Source organism: Nomascus leucogenys, chromosome 17 (assembly GCF_006542625.1).
Source record: "Nomascus leucogenys isolate Asia chromosome 17, Asia_NLE_v1, whole genome shotgun sequence".
Classification (NCBI taxonomy): domain Eukaryota; kingdom Metazoa; phylum Chordata; class Mammalia; order Primates; family Hylobatidae; genus Nomascus; species Nomascus leucogenys.
Window position 1 is genome coordinate 82,230,262 of NC_044397.1, and position 19,425 is coordinate 82,249,686.

At 54.2% G+C, this 19,425-nt stretch overlaps 3 protein-coding genes across 3 annotated transcripts in view; 1 reads left to right on the forward strand and 2 right to left on the reverse strand.

The window, feature by feature from the left end:
• SIRT2 (sirtuin 2) overlaps positions 1 to 6,033 on the reverse strand; it is a 28,628-nt gene extending 22,595 nt beyond the window's left edge. Inside the window, 3 exon segments of the mRNA XM_003270388.4 lie at positions 162 to 210; positions 4,719 to 4,765; positions 5,843 to 6,033. Of these exon segments, the coding sequence (XP_003270436.4) occupies positions 162 to 210; positions 4,719 to 4,765; positions 5,843 to 5,858 (112 nt within the window). The 5' untranslated portion in view covers positions 5,859 to 6,033.
• Positions 6,034 to 6,244: 211 nt separating this feature from the next.
• NFKBIB (NFKB inhibitor beta) lies at positions 6,245 to 15,846 on the forward strand. Its single transcript, XM_030796859.1, has 6 exons — positions 6,245 to 6,548; positions 11,685 to 11,790; positions 11,872 to 12,205; positions 14,189 to 14,277; positions 14,367 to 14,627; positions 15,685 to 15,846. Exons 1-6 carry the CDS (start codon positions 6,370 to 6,372, stop codon positions 15,784 to 15,786), a joined length of 1,071 nt encoding a protein of 356 aa, XP_030652719.1. The 5' UTR covers positions 6,245 to 6,369; the 3' UTR covers positions 15,787 to 15,846.
• Positions 15,847 to 15,933: 87 nt separating this feature from the next.
• CCER2 (coiled-coil glutamate rich protein 2) lies at positions 15,934 to 19,360 on the reverse strand. Its single transcript, XM_012496837.2, has 5 exons — positions 18,998 to 19,360; positions 18,744 to 18,784; positions 18,498 to 18,585; positions 17,514 to 18,016; positions 15,934 to 16,277 (listed from the first exon to the last, which is right to left on the reverse strand). The coding sequence occupies exons 1-5, from the start codon at positions 19,056 to 19,058 to the stop codon at positions 16,209 to 16,211; spliced, it is 762 nt and encodes a 253-aa protein (XP_012352291.2). The 5' UTR covers positions 19,059 to 19,360; the 3' UTR covers positions 15,934 to 16,208.
• Positions 19,361 to 19,425: the final 65 nt, after the last annotated feature.

The following is a 19,425-nucleotide window of genomic DNA, read 5'->3' on the forward strand; positions in this document are numbered from 1 at the left end:
AGGGGCCTCCAGGAGCCTGCTCTGGCACTGGTACCCAACCCACTGCTACATACTTCGAATGTCACTCCTGATGGAGTTGAGGAGGTATCACCCACACCCCTGCCCTGAAATCCCCCCGCCCCCCAGAACCCTGCTCCCTGTCCCTCCAGGAAGATACTCACTGTCGGCTTCTCCACCAGTGGCTCCTCCCTCAGAGTCTGAATCTGAGTCCTGGAAGGGGTGGGGTGGAGTGGCCAGGCCCGAGAGGTGGGATTAGGGAGGGAGGAGAGGGGGTGATACCAGGTTTGGGGAAAAGGCTCTGGCAGGAAGGTGGCCTGAGGAAGTGCGGGGTGGTGGAGAGACTGCACTGGGGCTAGCTGGAGGGCTCTGGGACAGGCTGCCCGGGTTGGAGTCCTGGCCATGCAAGTCCCCAGGAGCACGACCTCATGTGAGTGGCTTCGCTTTTCTTTTCTTTTTTGAGACAGTGTCTCGCTCTGTCGCCCAGGCTGGAGTACACTGGCGCAGTCACAGCTCGCTGCAGCCTCAGCCTCCCAAGCTCAAGGGATCCTCCCACCTCAGCCTCCCAAGTAGCTGGGACCACAGGCGCGTGCCACCACGCCAGGCTAATCTTTTTGTTTGTTTGTTTTTTTTGTAGAGACAAGGTCTTCCTGTGTTGCCCAGGGTGGCCTTGAACTCCTGGGCTCAAGCAAGTCTCCTGCCTCGGCCTCCCAAAGTGCTGGGATTACAGGCGTGAGCCACTGTGCCTGGCTGTGACTTTGATTTTCTAAGTCTGGGTGTCCCACTCCTTGGAAAGGGAGCTCGGGTGCTGGGCGCGGCAGCAGCGGCGGGGGAAGTGCTCAGTAAGCGCTGGCAGTTGCTGTTAACATTATCACAGCCTGGGGTCTTCCCTTCCTTCCCGGGTCCCCTGGAGCGTGGGCTTGCTGTCCTTTCCCAGCAGCCCTGGGGGCCTCTGAATAATGTCCCAAGTCACTCTGGGAAAGATTCCAATGCGAAGCCTCGGTGCTCACTGCAAGGACCTATGTGCCCCCTGTTCAAGGCCCCAGATGCTCTCTGCCCACTCTCCAGCGACCTCTCTCTCCTTCCTCAAAGCCTCCCCTCAGCCCAGCTCTGGACTGGCAGGTCTCTGGGACTCTGTCCAGGGCCTCTCTGCTTTCTCTTTCCACTTTCCTGGGGTTACCTGTCTCATCCATGCCAATGGCCTCTGCCTCGGCACTCATGATACCATCTCTCTGCCCCCAGATCCGGGGTTTCCTGGCTTCCTGGACACCTTGCCCTAGGTGCCCCCCAGCCTCTCACTCCTACTATGTCCCAAATGGACCCTGGCATCTCCCCCAAGCCCATCCTCCTCCCAGGCCTCATCTCAACGCGATCATACTGTCCCCGCCGTCAGCCAGATGTTTCCTGCCCCCGCCTCCCTCCTCGCCCTCCTGCCACAGCCCTTCAGATCCAGAACATGTACCCTTAGCCTCCTAAGGGTCTGTCCACCAATCCCCTTTCCCTTCCCGGGGTCCACCTGGTCCAGCCTGTCCTCTTCTCCGGGGGTCCTGCCCCAGCCTCCCCCACCACCCAGCCACCCAGCCTCAGTCTCCACCTCCCATCCACCCTGCTGCCCTGCATGTGAGGCTGTCTGGGTCAGCTCACTCCTCTCCACTTCAAAGGCCCTTCTCTCTGGTTTCTCCAGTCTTCCCAGACATCTATGGAATTGCCAGGATGTCCACAAGGGCAGGGGCTTTGTCTGGGTGCCCAGCCCTGAGAACAGGGACTGGCTCCTGGCAGGGGCTCCAGGAGCTCCTCCACCTCAGCATGAATGCCTGCTTCAGGCTGGACCACAGCTGGGCCCTGCAATGGATTTCACGAAAATGCAGTTCTGACCAAGCCACCACCTCAGACAACTCCCTTCCCCCAACACTCACTGCTCTGCGTCCAAGCCTTTTTGAATAAGACCCTCCCTTCCAAACATATGACAATTTAAAAAATTGCTTTTTAAGATTGCGCAACTCCGGCTGGGCGCAGTGGCTCACACCTGTAATCCCAACACTTTGGGAGGCTGAGGCAGGAAGATTGCTTGAGGTCAGGAGTTCAAGACCAGCCTGGGCAACACAGTGAGACTCTGTCTCTATTTAAAAAGGGAGAGAAAGGCTGAGCACGGGGGCTCATGCCTGTAATCCCAACACTTTGGGAGGCTGAGGTGGGTGGATCACGAGGTCAGGAGATCAAGACCATCCTGGCCAACACGATGAAACCCCGTCTCTAATAAAAATACAAAAAATTAGCCAGGCATGGTGGCACGTGTCTGTAGTCCCAGCTATTCAGGAGGCTGAGGCAGGAGAATTGCTTGAACCTGGGAGGTGGAGGTTGCAGTCAGCGAGATCACCCCACTGCACTCCAGCCTGGGTGACAGAGCGAGACTCCGTCTCAAAGAAAAAGAGAGAGAGAGAAAGAATGAGAATGACAGAGAGAGAGAGAAAGAGAGAGTGGACAACCTCTGCAAAAACCTTGACTATACTCGCGTATACTTCAACAACATATAACTTGGGGCACTCGCCTTGTAATTGCCCAGGCCCACCCTTATAAAGATAACCACTGTTAGCTAAGCTTAATGGAAATTACTCCAGTTTTCTCTGCATAAAACTAATTATTTTTACAGAAATAGGTCATAGTACAATACAACATCTTGAGTTTTTGGCAGAACAATATACCACAGACCCACCTAATTTAAAAAATAATTTTTTAAAAAAAGAGACGGCATCTTGGTATGTTGCCCAGGCTGGTCTCAAACTCCTGGGCTCAAGTGATCCTCCTGCCTCCCAAAGTGCTGGGATTACAGGTGTGAGCCACTGTGCCCGGCCTCACCTCATTTTTCAGAGCAGCTACATAGTATTGGATTGTATGGATGAAAGATAGTTCATTTAACCCATCCACTGACAGCCATTTGGACTGTTTCCAGTTTTGCCCTGTGACGGACAATGCTGCATTTTATATCCTCGCATCTCTCTCTTTGGGACTGAGGATCCTTTTTAACATTCAACCTTTTTCTCTGACAGTGGTCGTGCTTTGGGGGCCAGGCAAGTGAGTTGCCACGGCCTAACAGGAGGCTCTTATATCCTTAGCAAGGCTCCACTGTGCATTTGTGAAGTATTCTGATGCCTGCTTCTGCACCACCCCATGTCTGAAAGGCAATCTTGGGGGTGTGGGTGGGCTGGCACTCTTTCAGGCTGTACACAGTGCGGCTGTGTGGAAGGCCTGTGCCCAGCGTGTGTCTGCAGCTTGGCCTAAGGGAGAGCTGGAGGTGCTGACGGGGACCTTCAAGCTCCTATAAGACTGCCTGTCCACCTCTCCTGGCAGCCTCTGGCAGGCGGTGTGCCCAGTGCTGGGGGACTCAAACCCTTCCCTGCTCCTCTAGCCCAGGGACAGGGGATAAGTGACTTAACAGCTCTGCCTCAAATTCTGCATCTATAAAATGGCCATGATAGGCATTTCTCTTCACAGGGATGCCAGGAAGATGAAATGAGATGAGGCAAGTTTGGCGCTAAACAGTATGTCCAGCTGGAGTAAGCCATCAGTAAATGATAACCACGACCATAACGAGCTGACCACCACCAGCCACCCAATTATGGAACACATCATACTCCTTCATGCCCCCCAGGTCTTCGCACAAGCGATACCTGTTGTGTGGATCACCATTTCTCACCTTGTCTAAGAAAATTCGAAGTCACTCTTCATTTATGCTATGTCTGTATCTTGGTCGGACAGCTAGACCAGCCTGTGGATTCCTCCAGGGAATGGCCTGGCTGGAATCTTCTTTGACCCAGAAAGTTTTCTCTGTGCTCCCACAGTGCCCTGAGTTTCTTTACTTTTCTTCCTTTTTTTTTTTTTTTTTGAGACTGTGTCTTGCTCTGTCGCCCCGGTTGGAGTGTAGTGGCACAATCATGGCACACTACGGCCTTAACCTCCTGGGCTTAAGCAATCCTCCCCCAACTCAGCCTCCCGAGTAGCTGGCACTGCAGGCATGCACCACTACACATGGCTAATTTTTAAATTTTTTGTAGAGGTGGGGGCCTCCCTATGTTGCCCAGACTGATCTGGAACTCCTGGGCTCAAGCGATCCTCCTACCTCAGCCTCCCAAAGTACTGGGATTACAAGCATGAGCCACTGTGTCCACTGGCCCTGAGTTACTTTCTTTCTTTTTTACTTTTTAGAGAAAGGGTCTTGCTCTTTCACCCCGGCTGGAGTGCAGTGACGCAATCATAGCTCACTGCAGCCTCAAACTCCTGGGCTCAAGCAATCCTCACGCCTCAGTCTCCTGAGTTATTGGAATTACAGGCATAAGCCACTGCATCTAGCCCCCTGAGTTACTTTCATCATGCTGTGAGATCATTTTTTCCCATCACTTGTCCACGAGATCTGTGCGTTCCAAGACCAAATGGGACACCTGTCTCTTCCAGTCCCAGGACAAATGTGGTTCAGAAGGGATGGCAGGCAGTGGCAAGGAAGAAGGAAAGTTTGGGAGGACAGGCCTGGACTTGAGGCTGGAAACTCTTCTCTGACAATCCCCAGAATCTGCCTTTCCCCAGAAAGCTGCACTGGGTGGTGTGAGGGATTGGGGCAATGAGCCGAGGGCCCTGGGGTGACTGTCTCCCCTTTGCCACCTCCCCCCAGTGTGGGATGTGGAACAAGTCCGTCTCTCTCCTCCCCTCCACCCTTTCCCCCATCTCACCTGAGCCTCCTGCACCTTCCCTGCCTGGGTCTCCAGAGGGTGAGAGGCTGGGGGAGGGGAGCAGAGGTGGTTACAGTGGGGAGAACGATTAAGGGGGGAATAAAGGGGTTCAAATGGTCAGTGAGGGGGCAAGAACACCTACCAACCTAGTTACACTGGGATGGGATGGTGGTAAAAATGGAGCAGAGGGAGGGAGGGGATGGAGAAAAGATCTTATCCGCATGCAAAGTGATGCTGGGAGAGGTGATTAGTGAGGGGCAGAGAGGCTGGAGAGGAAGATTTAGGAGGAGAGGGAGAAAGTAGGGGCTTTTGCCCAGGCTGGTCTTGAACTCCCGGGCTCAAGCGATCCAACCACCTTGGCCTCCCAAAGTACTGGGATTACAAGCATGAGCCATTGTTTCTGGCCCTGACTTACTTTCTTTCTTTTTTACTTTTTAGAGAAAGGGTCTCGCTCATGTCACCCAGGTTGGAGTGCAATAGTGCGATCATAGCTCACTGCAGCCTCAAATTCCTGGGCTCAAGCGATCCTCCTCCTCCTACCTAGGGGATTCAGGGCATGAAGGAACACTCAGGAGGAGTTAGGAAGGACACGACATGTGTGAGTGTGTGTGCGGGGAGGGTTAGATTTACAAGGCAGAGGGAAGTTTAGGAAGGAAGAGAGAAGGGAAGAGACGCTTTGGCTGGGAGGCAGGTTTAGGAGGGAGGTGCAGTGGTGCAGTGGAGGCGGTAGGTTTAGGAGAGGCGCGGAACAAGGGGAAGCCATAGGAGGGGACAGCTGGGGTCCCTCAGCATCCTCTGGTTGCCTCTAACAATCAGGTACCCTTAGCAACCGGGACCGGGGCAACTTATGTTCTTTGCAGCGAGGGTCCTTAGCAACCAAGGTGCGAGAAACACGCTCATTGGCAACTTGGCAAGTGGATGTGGTAAACGAACCCTGAACACACTGCGACCCAGAAACCCACCAGCCTAGCGATACAGATCGCTTAGCAACAGCCCTCAGAATCCCACTCCCCGAAGCGCTCCCTACTTCCCGCCCCACCGCGGCCGCCCTTGGGCCCCGGGGCCTGCAGCATTCAGCCAGGCCCCGGCGCGGCCCAACCCTCCTACCCGGATCCCCGACTCACGGTCTGGCTCTGCCATGGGCGCGGTGCTGAGGCCCTTGAGGCTGTCACTGACCGCTCTGTCCCGTCACCAACCACTGTGTCCCGTCACCGACTGCTCTGTCCTGTCACCGACTGCTCTGTCCGGTGACGGCACCAGAAATGGGAGGGGCCGTGATAGGGCACAGAACTACAACTCCCAGCAGAGATTGCGGCCGCAGAGGCGCTTTCGTACAACACCCAGAGCGCCCCAGTTAGGTAAGAAAGCGCGCGAGGACCAGATTACGAGTCCCAGAAGGCGTGGCGTCAGCAGCCATGTTGGTAAAGGGCGCCCGGAAAATGTGGGAACGGCTGGAGAGTCGTATTCCTCCCGAATACTCTGATTGGTCAGGATGCAGTACGAGGGCGGGGTGTGAGCGATTCAGCATATTATCATTGGGTGAATCAGGGGGCGTGGTGGGGAATTTCCCGCAGGGCGGAAGCGCCAGAACTCCCGGCAAAGCCCAGCTACAGGCGGGCGACTGCGGAGGGCCCTTGAGGCGGCGGGGGCCATGGCTGGGGTCGCGTGCTTGGGAACAGCTGCCGACGCAGATGAATGGTGCGACAGCGGCCTGGGCTCCCTGGGTCCGGACGCAGCGGCCCCCGGAGGACCTGGGTTGGGCGCGGAGTTGGGCCCGGGGCTGTCGTGGGCTCCCCTCGTCTTCGGCTACGTCACTGAGGATGGGGACACGTGAGTGAACCTTAGGCTGCCAAACGGAGCCCTAGGACCCGGCGTCAGATTCCCCATTAATCTCTGATCCCTGAGGCTTCCTAACCTCATACTCCTAAATCTGACTTCTGATGCTGAACTTCCTGACCTCTAACCCCCGAGTGCTAACTTTTAACAAAACCAATCTTCTATCCAGCTATGATCCTAACCCAATCATTTCTTACCTTCTTTTCTTGAACTATGATTCTCAGCTCCTGGAATCCACATTGTATCCACTGATACCCAAACCTGACTCCAGTCCTGAGACTTTTGTTAGAACTGTGGCTTCTCCTGACTTCTAACCTCCAAATATGATCTTTGATTCTTAGTTCCCGATTTGAGCCTTAGAGTTTGATTTCCGAAATTAATACTTGGTCCCTGACTCTAAGATCTTGTCTTCTGAGCAGTGTTCTTCAAATCTTAAATTCAAAGAGAGAGAATGTAAGCTCCTCTATGTTGAATTCCTAATTAAAGTAAAAAAAAATAGGAAAATAAAAAAAAAGAATGTAAGCACCATGAGACCAAGGATTCATCTGTTAAACAAATATTGTTTACACATTACCACGTTCCAGGCTCCGTTTAGGTGCTAGTGATAAAGGCAGTGAAGAAGACAGACAAAAACTTAAGCCCTTGTGGAGCATACATTTTAGTGGAGCTAAATAAGCAGATTGATAAGACCGCAAGGAAGGAAAGAAACAAAGACAGGAAGAAACAAAGACACGCAGAAAGAAAGAAACATAGAAAGTACGAGAAGGAAATAAAGTCAGAGGTAGTAAGTACTTTGGAGAAAAATACAGCAGGAAAATGAGGCAATAGACAAACAAGATAAGAGCATTTCAAGGAGAAAGAACTACAGTTGCAAAGGCCCAGATGAGGGACTGTACTGGGTTTTTTGTCTGTCGTGTTTACTGCTATATGCCCAGTGATGCAAGCAGTGCCTGACCCAGGAGGCACTGAATAAATATTGATCTCAACCAGCTTTATAGTCTCGTTAATTTTCTTTTTTTTTTTTTTTTTTGAGACGGAGTCTCGCTCTGTCACCCAGGCTGGAGTGCAGTGGCGCAATCTCGGCTCACTGCAAGCTCCGCCTCCCGGGTTCACGCCATTCTCCTGCCTCAGCCTCTCCGAGTAGCTGGGACTACAGGCGCCTGCCACCACGCCCGGCTAATTTTTTGTATTTTTAGTAGAGACGGGGTTTCACCGTGGTCTCGATCTCCTGACCTCGTGATCCGCCCGCCTCGGCCTCCCAAAGTGCTGGGATTACAAGCGTGAGCCACCGCGCCCGGCCTAGTCTTGTTAATTTTCATTAATTAATTTTGGTTTCATTAATTTTTTTTTACTTTAATTGGTCTCTGTTCTGACTCTTTTTTTTTGAAACGGAGTCTCACTCTGTCGCCCAGGCTGGAGTGCAGTGGCACCGTGTCGGCTCACTGCAACCTGTGTCTCCTGGGTTCAAGCAATTCTCCTGCCTCAGCCTCCCGAGTAGCTGGGATTACAGGGGAGTGCCACCACGCTCAGATAATTTTTGTAATTTTTTGATAGAGACAGGGTTTCACCATGTTGGCCAGGCTGGTCTCAAACTCCTGACCTCAAATGATCTGCCTACCTTGGCCTCCCAAAGTGCTGAGATTATAGGCGTGAGCCACCACACCCGGCCTAATTCAGTATTTTTTTTTTCTTTTTTTTTGAGACTGGAGTCTTGCTCTGTCGCCGAAGCTGGAGTACAGTGGAATGATCTCAGCTTACTGCAACCTCTGTCTCCCGGGTTCAAGCAATTATCATGTTTCAGCCTTCCGCGTAGCTGGGATTATAGGCATGCACCGCCACATCCAGCTAATTTTTGTATTTTTAGTAGAGATGGGATTTCACCATGTTGGCCAGGCTGGTCTCAAACTCCTGACTTCAAGTGATCCACCCACCTCGGCCTCCCAAAGTTCTGGGATTACAGGTGTGAGCCACCACACCCGGCCCAAAAATATTTGTATTTCTGTCTGTCTGTCTGTCTGTCTGTCTGTCTGTCTGTCTATCTATCTATCTATCTATCTATCTATCTATCTAATCTATCTATCTAATCTCTGTCTATCTCTATCTATCTACCTGCCTGCCTGCCTGCCTGCCTGCCTGCCAGGCTACCTATGGACAGGGTCTTACTCTGTCACCCAGGCTGGATACAGTGTCTCAATCACGGCTCGCTGCAGTCTTGAGCTCCTACCAAGCCATCCCCCTACCTCAGCCTCCAAAGTAGCAAGGACTACAGGTTTGCTCCACCATGTCTGGGTAATTTATTTATATCTAAAGGGTGTTTCTCGTAGACAGTGTATGATTGGGTTTTGCTTTGTTTTTAATAGAGACGGGATCTTGCTATGTTGCCCAGGCTCATCTTGAATGCCTGGGCTCAAGCAATCCACCTGCCTCAGCCTCCTAAAGTGCTAGGATTATGGGCATGAGCCACCACCCCTGGCCTTTGCTTTTTTATTCAATCTAACAATCTCTGCCCTTTTTTTTTTTTTGAGGCAGTGTCTTGCTCTGTCACCCAGGCTGGAGTGCAGTGGCATGATCATGGCTTACTGTAGCCACGACCTCCTGGCTCAAGTGATCCTTGCACCTCAGCCTCCTGAGTAGCTGAGACCACAGGCACATGCCACCATGCCTGGCAAACTTTTAAATTTTTTTGTAGAGACAGGGTCCCCCTATGTTCTCAAACTCTTTTTTTTTTTTTTTTTGAGACAGAGTCTTGTTCTGTCACCCAGGCTGGAGTGTAGTGGCACTATCTCTGCTCGCTGAAACCTCTGACTCCTCCTGGGTTTAAGCAGTTCTACTGCCTCAGCCTCCCAAATTTGGGATTACAGGCGCATGCCCCCACACCTGGCTAATTTTTGTATTTTTAGTAGCAACAGCAGTTTCACCATTTTGGCCAGGCTGGTCTCGAACTCCTAACCTCAGTTGATCCACCCGCTGTGGCCTCTCAGAGTGCTGGGATTACAGGTGTGAGCCACTGTGTGCAGCCGTGGTCTCAAACTCTTGAGCTCAAGCAATCTTCCCACCTTGGCCTCCCAAAGTGCTGGATTACAGGGATGAACTGTGCCCAGCCAGTCTCTGTGCCCAGAGTCTCTGCCTTTTAATTAGTGTTTAGACCATTTACATTTAATTTGATATTGATATGATTGTGTAAATTTATCCCATGTCTATTATATATATTCTATTTATCTATGTTTTCTTTTTCTTTCTTTTTGCCTTTTATTGGGTATTGTTTTTGTTACTTTTTTTTTTTCAATCCTGCTCCTTCTGTATAGTGTTTTTCATTTTATTTCTTTTTTTTTTTTTTTTTTTGAGACGGAGTCTCGCCCTGTCGCCCAGGCTGGAGTGCAGTGGTGCAATCTCGGCTCACTGCAAGCTCCGCCTCCCAGGTTCACGCCATTCTCCTGCCTCAGCCTCCCGAGTAGCTGGGACTACAGGCGCCTGCCACTGCGCCCGGCTAATTTTTTGTGTGTATTTTTAGTAGAAACGGGGTTTCACCGTGGTCTCCATCTCCTGACCTCGTGATCCGCCCGCCCGCCTCGGTCTCCCAAAGTGCTGGGATTATAGGCGTGAGCCACCAAGCCCGGCCTCATTTTATTTCTTTTGTTTGCTTCTTAGATATTCCTGTTTTTGTTATGTTAGTGGTTGCTTTAAGGTGGGGGTTGGCAAACTATGGCCTCCACGCAAAATCTAGCTAGCCATCTGCTTTTGTATGGTTGTGAGCTAAGAATGGTCTCTACATTTTTAAACAGTTTCTAAAAATCAAAAGAATAATAATATTATATGGCAAGCGAAAATGTATGAAATTCATATTTCAGGCTCCATAAATAAAGTTCTTTTGGAATGCAAGCAAGCTCATTCATTTACATATTGTCAGTGGCTGCTTTTGCACTGACACAGCAGAGTCGAGTAGTCAAAACAAACCATAATCCCAGCACTTTGGGAGGCCGAGGTGGGTGGATCACGAGGTCAGGAGTTCGAGATCAGCTTGACCAACGTGGTGAAACCCTGTCTCTACTAAAAACTACAAAAATTAGCCAGGCGTGGTGGCATGCGCCTGTGGTTCCGGCTATTCGGGAGGCTGAGGCAGGAGAATCGCTTGAACCCAGGAGGTGGAGGTTGCAGTGAGCTGCGATCGTGTCACTGTGCTCCAGCCTGGGCGACAGGGCAAGACTGTCAAAAAATAAAAAATAAAATAAATAAATAAATAAATATTCTTGAATATTATTCTGGGATGGCGTTAAATTACTCGGAAGTAGTTTCAGTCTTTCCAGTTTTGCTTTTATGGTTTGTTAGGTGGGTGTTGAGCAGTACCCCATCTACAGCTAATTATTCCCCACTATTGAGGCAAGACCTTCCTGAGTATCCCACCCAATAGCCTGTGATGTTTTTCCAGCCTGACTGGTGGGAACACTCACTATTCCTGGCCCTGTGTGAGTAACGAGCACTTTTCTGAAATCCTTTTGGATGGTTTTCCCATCCCCACAGACTCACAGGCATGGCTGATCCGTATTCTCCGGAATACACAAGAGAACCTCCTGCAGTTCCCCAGCAATCTCTTCTTTGGCAACTCTCTTCGTTTTGTACTCTGTCCTGTGACTCTAGCCACCCTGGCCTCCACAGACTCTTCCTCCATATCCATCTCCTGACCTCAGACAACCTAATGGGCTCTGCTTGGATTCCCCTCTCTGCACCGTGGCTTTGAAACTCTCTCCAGACAATAAGCTGTGGCAGTCGAGTGTGGGGCCCACCTCGTGTTTCCTGTCTTTCAGGGGTCACTGTGATTCATTGCACGATGTCCAGTGTCTTCAACACTGTTGCTTCATATACCGTATTTCATCTGACTCTTGTTTGTTTCACGTGGGAGTGAATTCTGGTCCATGTTACTTTGTTTTGGGCAGAAGTGGAAATCCCACTGAATAAACATTGATTCCACGAATTTGCTGATGAAACTCTGACCTCTGACCTCCCAGATAGCTGACAGGGGTTTCCAGAACTGTGGTCACAAGGCCTAGCATACAGTAGGCGCCCCATGTTTGTTGAATGAAGGAATGCAAGAGGACTTGAACTTTGCCCTCTGACCCTGGTCTTTGTCCCCAGGGCACTGCACTTGGCTGTGATTCATCAGCATGAACCCTTCCTGGATTTTCTTCTAGGCTTCTCGGCTGGCACTGAGTACATGGACCTGCAGAATGACCTAGGCCAGGTGAGCCACGAGGGATGGTGTAGGGCTTGGGGTCCAGGGTTCCCAGTGTGACTCCCTACCGCCTGTCCTCTGCTTCTGCAGACGGCCCTGCACCTGGCAGCCATCCTGGGGGAGGCATCCACGGTGGAGAAGCTGTATGCAGCAGGCGCTGGGCCATGCGTGGCGGAGCGTAGGGGCCACACGGCGCTGCACCTGGCTTGCCGTGTGGGGGCACACGCCTGTGCCCGTGCCCTGCTTCAGCCCCGCCCCCGGCGCCCCAGGGAAGCCCCCGACACCTACCTCGCTCAGGGCCCTGACCATACTCCCGACACCAACCACACCCCTGTCGCCTTGTACCCCGATTCCGACTTGGAGAAGGAAGAAGAGGAGAGTGAGGAGGACTGGAAGCTGCAGCTGGAGGCTGAAAACTACGAGGGTGAGGGTCATCACCAGGGAAGGACTCAGCTCCCGGGCTAGGCGAGAGCACCTGGCCCTGGGCTCAGCTTCCCTGATTTGAGACCGAGCTCCTTGGGAAATCATGCCTAGGCTTCAGGAGCCCAGACATCGGGACCAGGGACCTCCACTCAGGGCCCAGATGATTGAGAATTGGATATATAGGACCCAGGACCCCCACCTGGAGGCCCCAGGTCACTTGGGATGCAGACCTGTCACCCACAGACCCAGAGCTGCCAGGATCCAGTTGTTGGGCCCCCAGGCTCCCCACCTGCAGAGTGTGTTGCAGCTGGGACCCCTACCCCACCCAGGACCAGGGAATGCAGAGCTCAGGCCCTCTGTGAAACTCTGGCACCCCAGGTTCCCAGCGATGGGCAGCAGGGTTCAGAGACAGCCCTCCTCAGCCTCATGGGAAGAAGGGCTCATCCGCCCACAGCCCTGACATCCAAGTTTCTGTTCCCCTGCCTATAAGCCCAGCCACCTGAGACCAGACCCCTCCTCAGATGGACTGACGTCATTCAGGACCCAGTGTTCAGGGCCTACCCCTAGCCTCTCGCCCCCAGGTCACAGGCTTTTCAGCTACTTGGTACCCTTTTTTTTTTTTTTTTTGGAGACAGAGTCTCACTCTATTGCCCAGGGTGGAGTTCAGTGGCGTGATCTTGGCTCACTGCAACCTCCACCTCCCAGGTTCAGGCAATTCTCCTGCTTCAGCCTCCCGAGTAGCCAGGATTACAGGGATTACAGGCACATGCTACCATGCCCAGCTTATTGTATTTTTAGTAGAGATGGGGTTTTACCATGTTGACCAGGCTGGTCTTGAATTCCTGGCCTCAGGTGATCTGCCCGCCATGGCCTTCCAAAGTGCTGGGATTATAGGTGTGAGCCACTGTGCCTGGGCAGGAACCTTAAAGGTTTTTTTTGTTTTGTTTTGTTTGTTTTGTTTTGTTTGACATGGAGTCTCACTCTGTTGCCCAGACTGTAGGGCAGTGGCGCCATCTCGGCTCACTGCAAGCTCTGCCTCCTGGGTTCACGCCATTCTCCTGCCTCAGCCTCCCGAGTAGCTGGGACTACAGGCGCCTGCCACCATGCCCAACTAATTTTTTGTATTTTTAGTAGAGACGGGGTTTCACCATGTTAGCCAGCATGGTCTCGATCTCCCGACCTCGTGATCCACCTGCCTCGGCCTCCCAAAGTGCTGGGATTACAGGCGTGAGCCACCACGCCCGGCCTATTCTTTTTTTTTTTGAGACGGAGTTTTATTCTTGTCACCCAGGCTGGAGTGCAGTGGTGCAATCTCGGCTCACTGCAACCTGTGCCTCCCGGGTTCAAGCGATTCTCCTGCCTCAGCCTCCTCAGTAGCTGGGATTATAGGCATGTCCCACCAGGCCCAGCTAATTTTTGTATTTTTAGTATTTCACCATGTTGGCCAGGTTGGTCTGGAACTCCTGACCTCAAATGATCTGCCTGCCTCAGCCTCCCGAAGTGCTGGAATTACAGGCGTGAGCCACTGTGCCTGGCCTTTATTTTTTATTTTTAGTAGAGACGAGGTCTTGCCATGTTGCCCAGGCTGCTTCTTGAACTCCTGGGCTCAAGTGATCCTCTTGCTTTGGCCTCCCAAAGTGCTGGGATTACAGGTGTGAACCAGCGTGCCAGCTCAGGTCCTTTGACAGATAAGAGCAGAGACTTGGGTCTCCTCCTGGCCCCAAAATCCAGGCCCCCTGTCCACAGACCCCAGGCTCTTTACCCACGGGCCCCAGGCTTCAAACAACTCAGGCACTAGCACTTGCCAGCAAGCTCAGGCCATCTGAGACAGGCATTTGGGACCCAGGTACCTCTTTGCCATACCCAAGAATTCAGGAACCAGTCCCCAAACCTGATCACCCTCAGGCCACATGACCCTCCCCCAGGATCAAAGCACGGCAGGGGGACCCCTCACCTCATCTGACGCCAATCACTCTGTCCCCAGGCCACACCCCACTCCACGTGGCCGTTATCCACAAAGATGTGGAGATGGTCCGGCTGCTCCAAGATGCTGGAGCTGACCTCGACAAACCGGTGAGCCCCAACCTCGGGGAAGGTGCCGTCAGCGGGAGGGGGCTTGTCCCCTCTTCGGGCCCTCTGACCTTTCTGTTGAACCCCCACAGGAGCCCACGTGCGGCCGGAGCCCCCTGCATTTGGCAGTGGAGGCCCAGGCGGCCGATGTGCTGGAGCTTCTCCTGAGGGCAGGCGCGAACCCTGCTGCCCGCATGTACGGCGGCCGCACCCCACTCGGCAGTGCCATGCTCCGGCCCAACCCCATCCTCGCCCGCCTCCTCCGTGCACACGGAGCCCCTGAGCCCGAGGGCGAGGACGAGAAATCCGGCCCCTGCAGCAGCAGTAGCGACAGCGACAGCGGAGATGAGGGCGTGAGTCAGGAGAGACAGGGCAGCCCAGCTGGGGGGTCAGGATAGACCGGCAGGCAAGAAGCCCAAGAAGATAATTAGGCACCGACCTTGGGCTGCCGTTAGAGAACTTAGGCAGCAGCGCCAGTGACACGGGGCATTAGTCAGGAGAGACCTGGACAGGGGTGGTGGGAAGAGCTTGGGCAGAAGTAGCTGAAAAACTAAGGCAGTGGCAATGGTAGAACTCAGGCAGGGGTGGAGAAAAGACCTTGGTCGCAGTGATTGGTGAACACAGGCAGGGGTGGGCGGCAGCACCGGGGGTGATTTTAGGCAGCAAGAATTGGAGAACTCACACTGCGAAAAGAAAACCTTGGGTGGCAGTGATTTGAACACCGGCAGTGGTGGGACAGGACCCGAGCCAGCGGTGGGGAGAGATATAGTCAAGAGAACCCAGCAATACAGATCCATCCTTGGGCAAGGCACGGTGCTAAATGATGGGTGTGGAGGAATTTGGGTAAAGGCAGAGAGAAGGGGTGGAGGAGGGCCAGCTCAGTTGCCGAAACTCTGGAGTGGTGGCTGGCTAGAAATTGGTCTGTAGAAGTGACCTTGAAAATGGAGTTCTGGCCAGGTGCGGTGGCTCACGACTGTAATCCCAGCACTTTGGGAGGCCGAGGCGGGCGGATCACGAGGTCAGGAGTTCAAAACCAGCCTGGCCAACATGGCAAGACCCTGTCTCTACTAAAAATACAAAAATTAGCTGGGCGTGGTGGCGCAGGCCTATAATCCTAGCTACTTGGGAGGCTGAGGTAGGAGAATTGCTTGAACCTGGGAGGTGCAGGTTGCAGTGAACCTAGATCACAGCACTGCACTCCAGCCTGGGCGACAGCGAGACTCCATCTAAAAAATAAAGAAAAGAAAAGAAAATGGAGTTCTGAGAGCTAGGAACTGGGAGGTTGAGCCAGGAGCAGGGGAACTTGGGCTTTCAGGCGAGACCCAATTCTTAGGGTGCTCTATGAGGACATGGGTGGTGGGCAAAGTGACAGCCACCTGAGCCCCTCTGCCTGGTCCCCTTTGCCCCCAGGATGAATACGACGACATTGTGGTTCACAGCGGCCGCAGCCAAACCTGGCTGCCTCCCACCCCAGCCTCAAAACCTCTTCCTGACGACCCCGGCCCCGTCTGATTCGTTTCATTGTTAATAGAATTTCCAGTTTAATAAATAAAACCCTAGTTCTGACAACCAGAGACCAGACTGATTTTGTCTTCCCAGTCCTTCGGGTCCTTCTGGGGCCCGTCCCTGTCACATCAAGTGCTGTTCACAGAGGCAGGGTGCGTTTCTTTGTGCTTTATTCACTCAGAAGGGTTGGAGTGGGAGTACATAGGTGTGGGGGTGCTTCCTGTGTCAGGGCTGAGCCCAGCCCCTGGCCCAGCTCAGACTCGCCTCCTTGGGTGTGGTTCCAAGGCACGTCCGTCTCCTCCCCTGTTTGGGTAGCGTGGCGTGGCGGGTGCCAGGTGAGGTGGAGGCTTTGGGGTCAACAGTCCTAAGCCACAGGGTGTGTCGGGAGGAAGGAGGGCCTGAGACAGGGGTCAGCCCTCCCTCCTGAGCTACTCCCCCAGCGTCTCTGTCACCTTCTTCAGTTCATCTCTCAAGTGCTCCAGCCGCTCCACCTGTTCCTGGTGGGGTCAGAAACGGGGTGGTCAGCACCCCCCTTCAAAGGCAGGCCACCTCGGTCACTGTGATTGTGGGCCATGTCGGTTCTCATAGTGGCATCCAGTAGCGGTCGTTCTGATTGTCGTGGACCGTGATGATGACCATGCTGACTGTCATAACCCTGGAAGAGTGGTGCTGGCTAATGCGACCACAGCCAACAGCAGTGGCTTGGCACTGGCAAAGGTGCCTGGGATGAGCACCTTGTGATGGCGCTTTTATTTTTAAGATGGAGTCTCGCTCTGTCACCCAGGCTGTAGTACAGTGGCACGATCTCAGCTCACTGTAACCTCCACCTCCCGGGTTCAAGTGATTCTCCTGCCTCAGCCTCCCGAGTAGCTGGGATTACAGGCACGCACCACCATGCCTGGCTGATTTTTTGTATTTTTAGTAGAGACGGGGTTTCACCATGTTGGCCAGGCTGGTCTCAAACTCCTGACCTCAGGTGATCCTCCCGCCTCAGCCTCCCAAAGTGCTGGGATTGCAGGCATGAGCCACCGCGCCCAGCCATTTTTTTTTTTTTTTTTTTTTTAAAGACGGTTTTGCTCTGTTGCCCAGGCGGGAGTGGTGTAGCACAATTATGGCTCAATGCAGCCTCAACCTCCTGGGTTCAAGCAATCCTACCACCTCAGCCTCCTGAGAGCTGGGACCACAGGCGTGTGCCACCATGCCTGGCTAATTTTTTAAATTATTTGTAGAGTCAGGGTTTCACTATGTTGCCCAGGCTGGTCTCGAACTCCTGGCCTCAAGGGATTCTCCCGCCTTGGACTCTGAAAGGATTAACCCTCCCTAGGATTACAGGTGTGAGCCACCATGCCCAGCCTGTTATGGCACTTTTGGTGCCACCAATCATGGTGACACTTTGTTTTCCATGACCCAGCAATGGTGTCTGTCTGTCACCTAGTGAAGTAGGCACAGCAGCCACTTTTCACAGTGGCCAACTTGCTAGTGATGGTGGCTTGCTTCTGTGCAATGGCGCCGTCTTGGTTGCTGTAGTCCATACAGTAGTATGGAAGTATGAGGTAGAGGCCTTGCACGGAAGTTGTTACCCAGTCGTGGTGTCAGTCTTGGCCACTGTGATCCACTAGTGATGGATCTGGTGGTGTAGGGCCAACACCGGTGGCTGTTGAGTTGTAACTCCACTGAGCATCCAACCCTGCCTCCAAACTGTTTCAGTGTTCCTCCTTCATCCCCCTACTCACCTCCCTCTCCGAAGCCTCCTCCTCCTTCTGCCTGGCCTCAGCCTCTGGCTGGTGGTGGTGGTGGTGGTGGGACGAGTCTTCGTGCTTCTCTCCTCCGCCTCTCTCGGCCCCCTGCCACAGGCTGCGGTCCCCGCCCAGCACCTGCAACCCGTTCTCCTCTGCCTGGAACTGGGCCGTCTCTTTGTCACTGGCCTTCTCTGCCACCCGCTTCTGGAGGTCCCCTCCATTCTCTAGATGCCGCTGCCACAGGTCCTCAAAGGTCTCCATGGGCCCCCTCTTCCTCTCCTCCTCCTCCTCCTGGTGGAGCTGGCAGTGCCCTTGCGTGCGGACGGCTTGTTCCTGGACCTCGGACTTGTGGGTCCTCTCTGCCACCTCCTCCTCTTCCTCATCCCTCACCTCCTGGCTGGACCTCGTCTTCCCAGCCTCCTGCTTCTTGAAATCCCCAAGCAGCAGGCCTTTCTCCTCGGTGGACGCACAGCCGTGGGGCTCTGTCCCGCACAACTCTGGCAGAAAGGGAAAGGACACTCTCTAGGCATCCAACTGGGAAACTGAGGCCGGGCATGGAGGCTCACGCCTGTAATCTCAGCACTTTGGGAGGCCGTGGTGGCCGATCACCTGAGGTCAGGAGTTCGAATTGGGAAACTGAGGCCTTGAAGAGTTCTGGGCCCTGCTGAAGGTCTCACGAGGGGCTGCCCAGACTGCAAGGGGAGGGTCCTATTTCATCCCACCTGGGAGGGGATGTTCCCTGCCCCATCTGGTCCTTCTGCAGGGAGCCACAAGGGTGTTGCTGGTGGCCAGGCTCTGTCAGGTGTGAATGCTGGGCAGTGCCCCGCTGGTCCAGGCAACGGGGCTCTGGGAATGAGGACCTCTTCCTCCAGGTAGCCTGGGCGGGAGAGCATGTAGGCACCTGGGCAGGACCCTGGGTGGGGTGGGGTAGGGTCCCATGGTGCTCTGGAGGGCAAGTGGGGGCCGGGGCCTCCTTACCCTTGTGGAGAAGAGCAGTGCAGGGTCCTCTCTGGACCTGGCCCACGGTCAGCACCTCTGTGACCACCTCTGCCAGACAGCGGGTCAGCTGGGGGGCAGGGGTGCCAGGTCAGAGGGGAGGTTGAGGGCAGGGGAGATGGGGAGGAGAGCGGCTGGTTTGAGGGCAATAAGGATCATGGGTCAGGCTGTGCAGGGAGGGCAGGGCCCCAGCTAGGTGAGGCAGGGCAAGGGCTCCACACTCCTCACCTCCTCCTTGGAGGGTCTCGGTGCCAGGGGAGCAGCGGTGGCTGTGGAGAAAGGAGATGGCACTGGGCTTCTGTCCCCGGTACCGACCCCAGCCCCATGGGTGTCCCGGTCCCCAAACATCCCCTCCCCATCCCACCTGGCAGGTGTACCGTCCCCAGCTGGAGGCTCGGCCCCTGAAGCCTCCACTGGGTGCACTGCCCACCCACTCCCACTGGAGTCCCTGCTCCCCGGCCCCTGGCGGGTCCCGCACTCACCCGCCCCCAGCAGGAGCAGCCGCAGCAGCAGCAGCTCAGAGGCTGGCCCTCGGGGCGGCATGGTGGGCGTCCAACGGGTCCAAGGCGCTGTGCGGGCCAGGGTTGCAGCGCCTTATAACCCACACGGGGACCCCGCAGGGGAGGAAGTGATGTCACCGCCGCCCCCTCCCCGCCTGCGGCGGGGCGACATCTGCGGGACGGCCGCCTGCCTGAGACCCTCAATTATTCATGAGGCCTCCGCCCTGCACGCGCTCCCCTCGAGGCTTCCATCCAGGAGTGCAGCACAGAGTGGGGGCCTCTCTTCTTTTGTTTTTTTGAGACAGGGTCTGGCTCTGTCGCCCAGGCTGGAGTGCAGTGGCGCCATCACAGCTCACTGCAGGCTCCTGAACACAACTAATGCTCCCACCTCAGCCTCCTGAGTAGCTGGG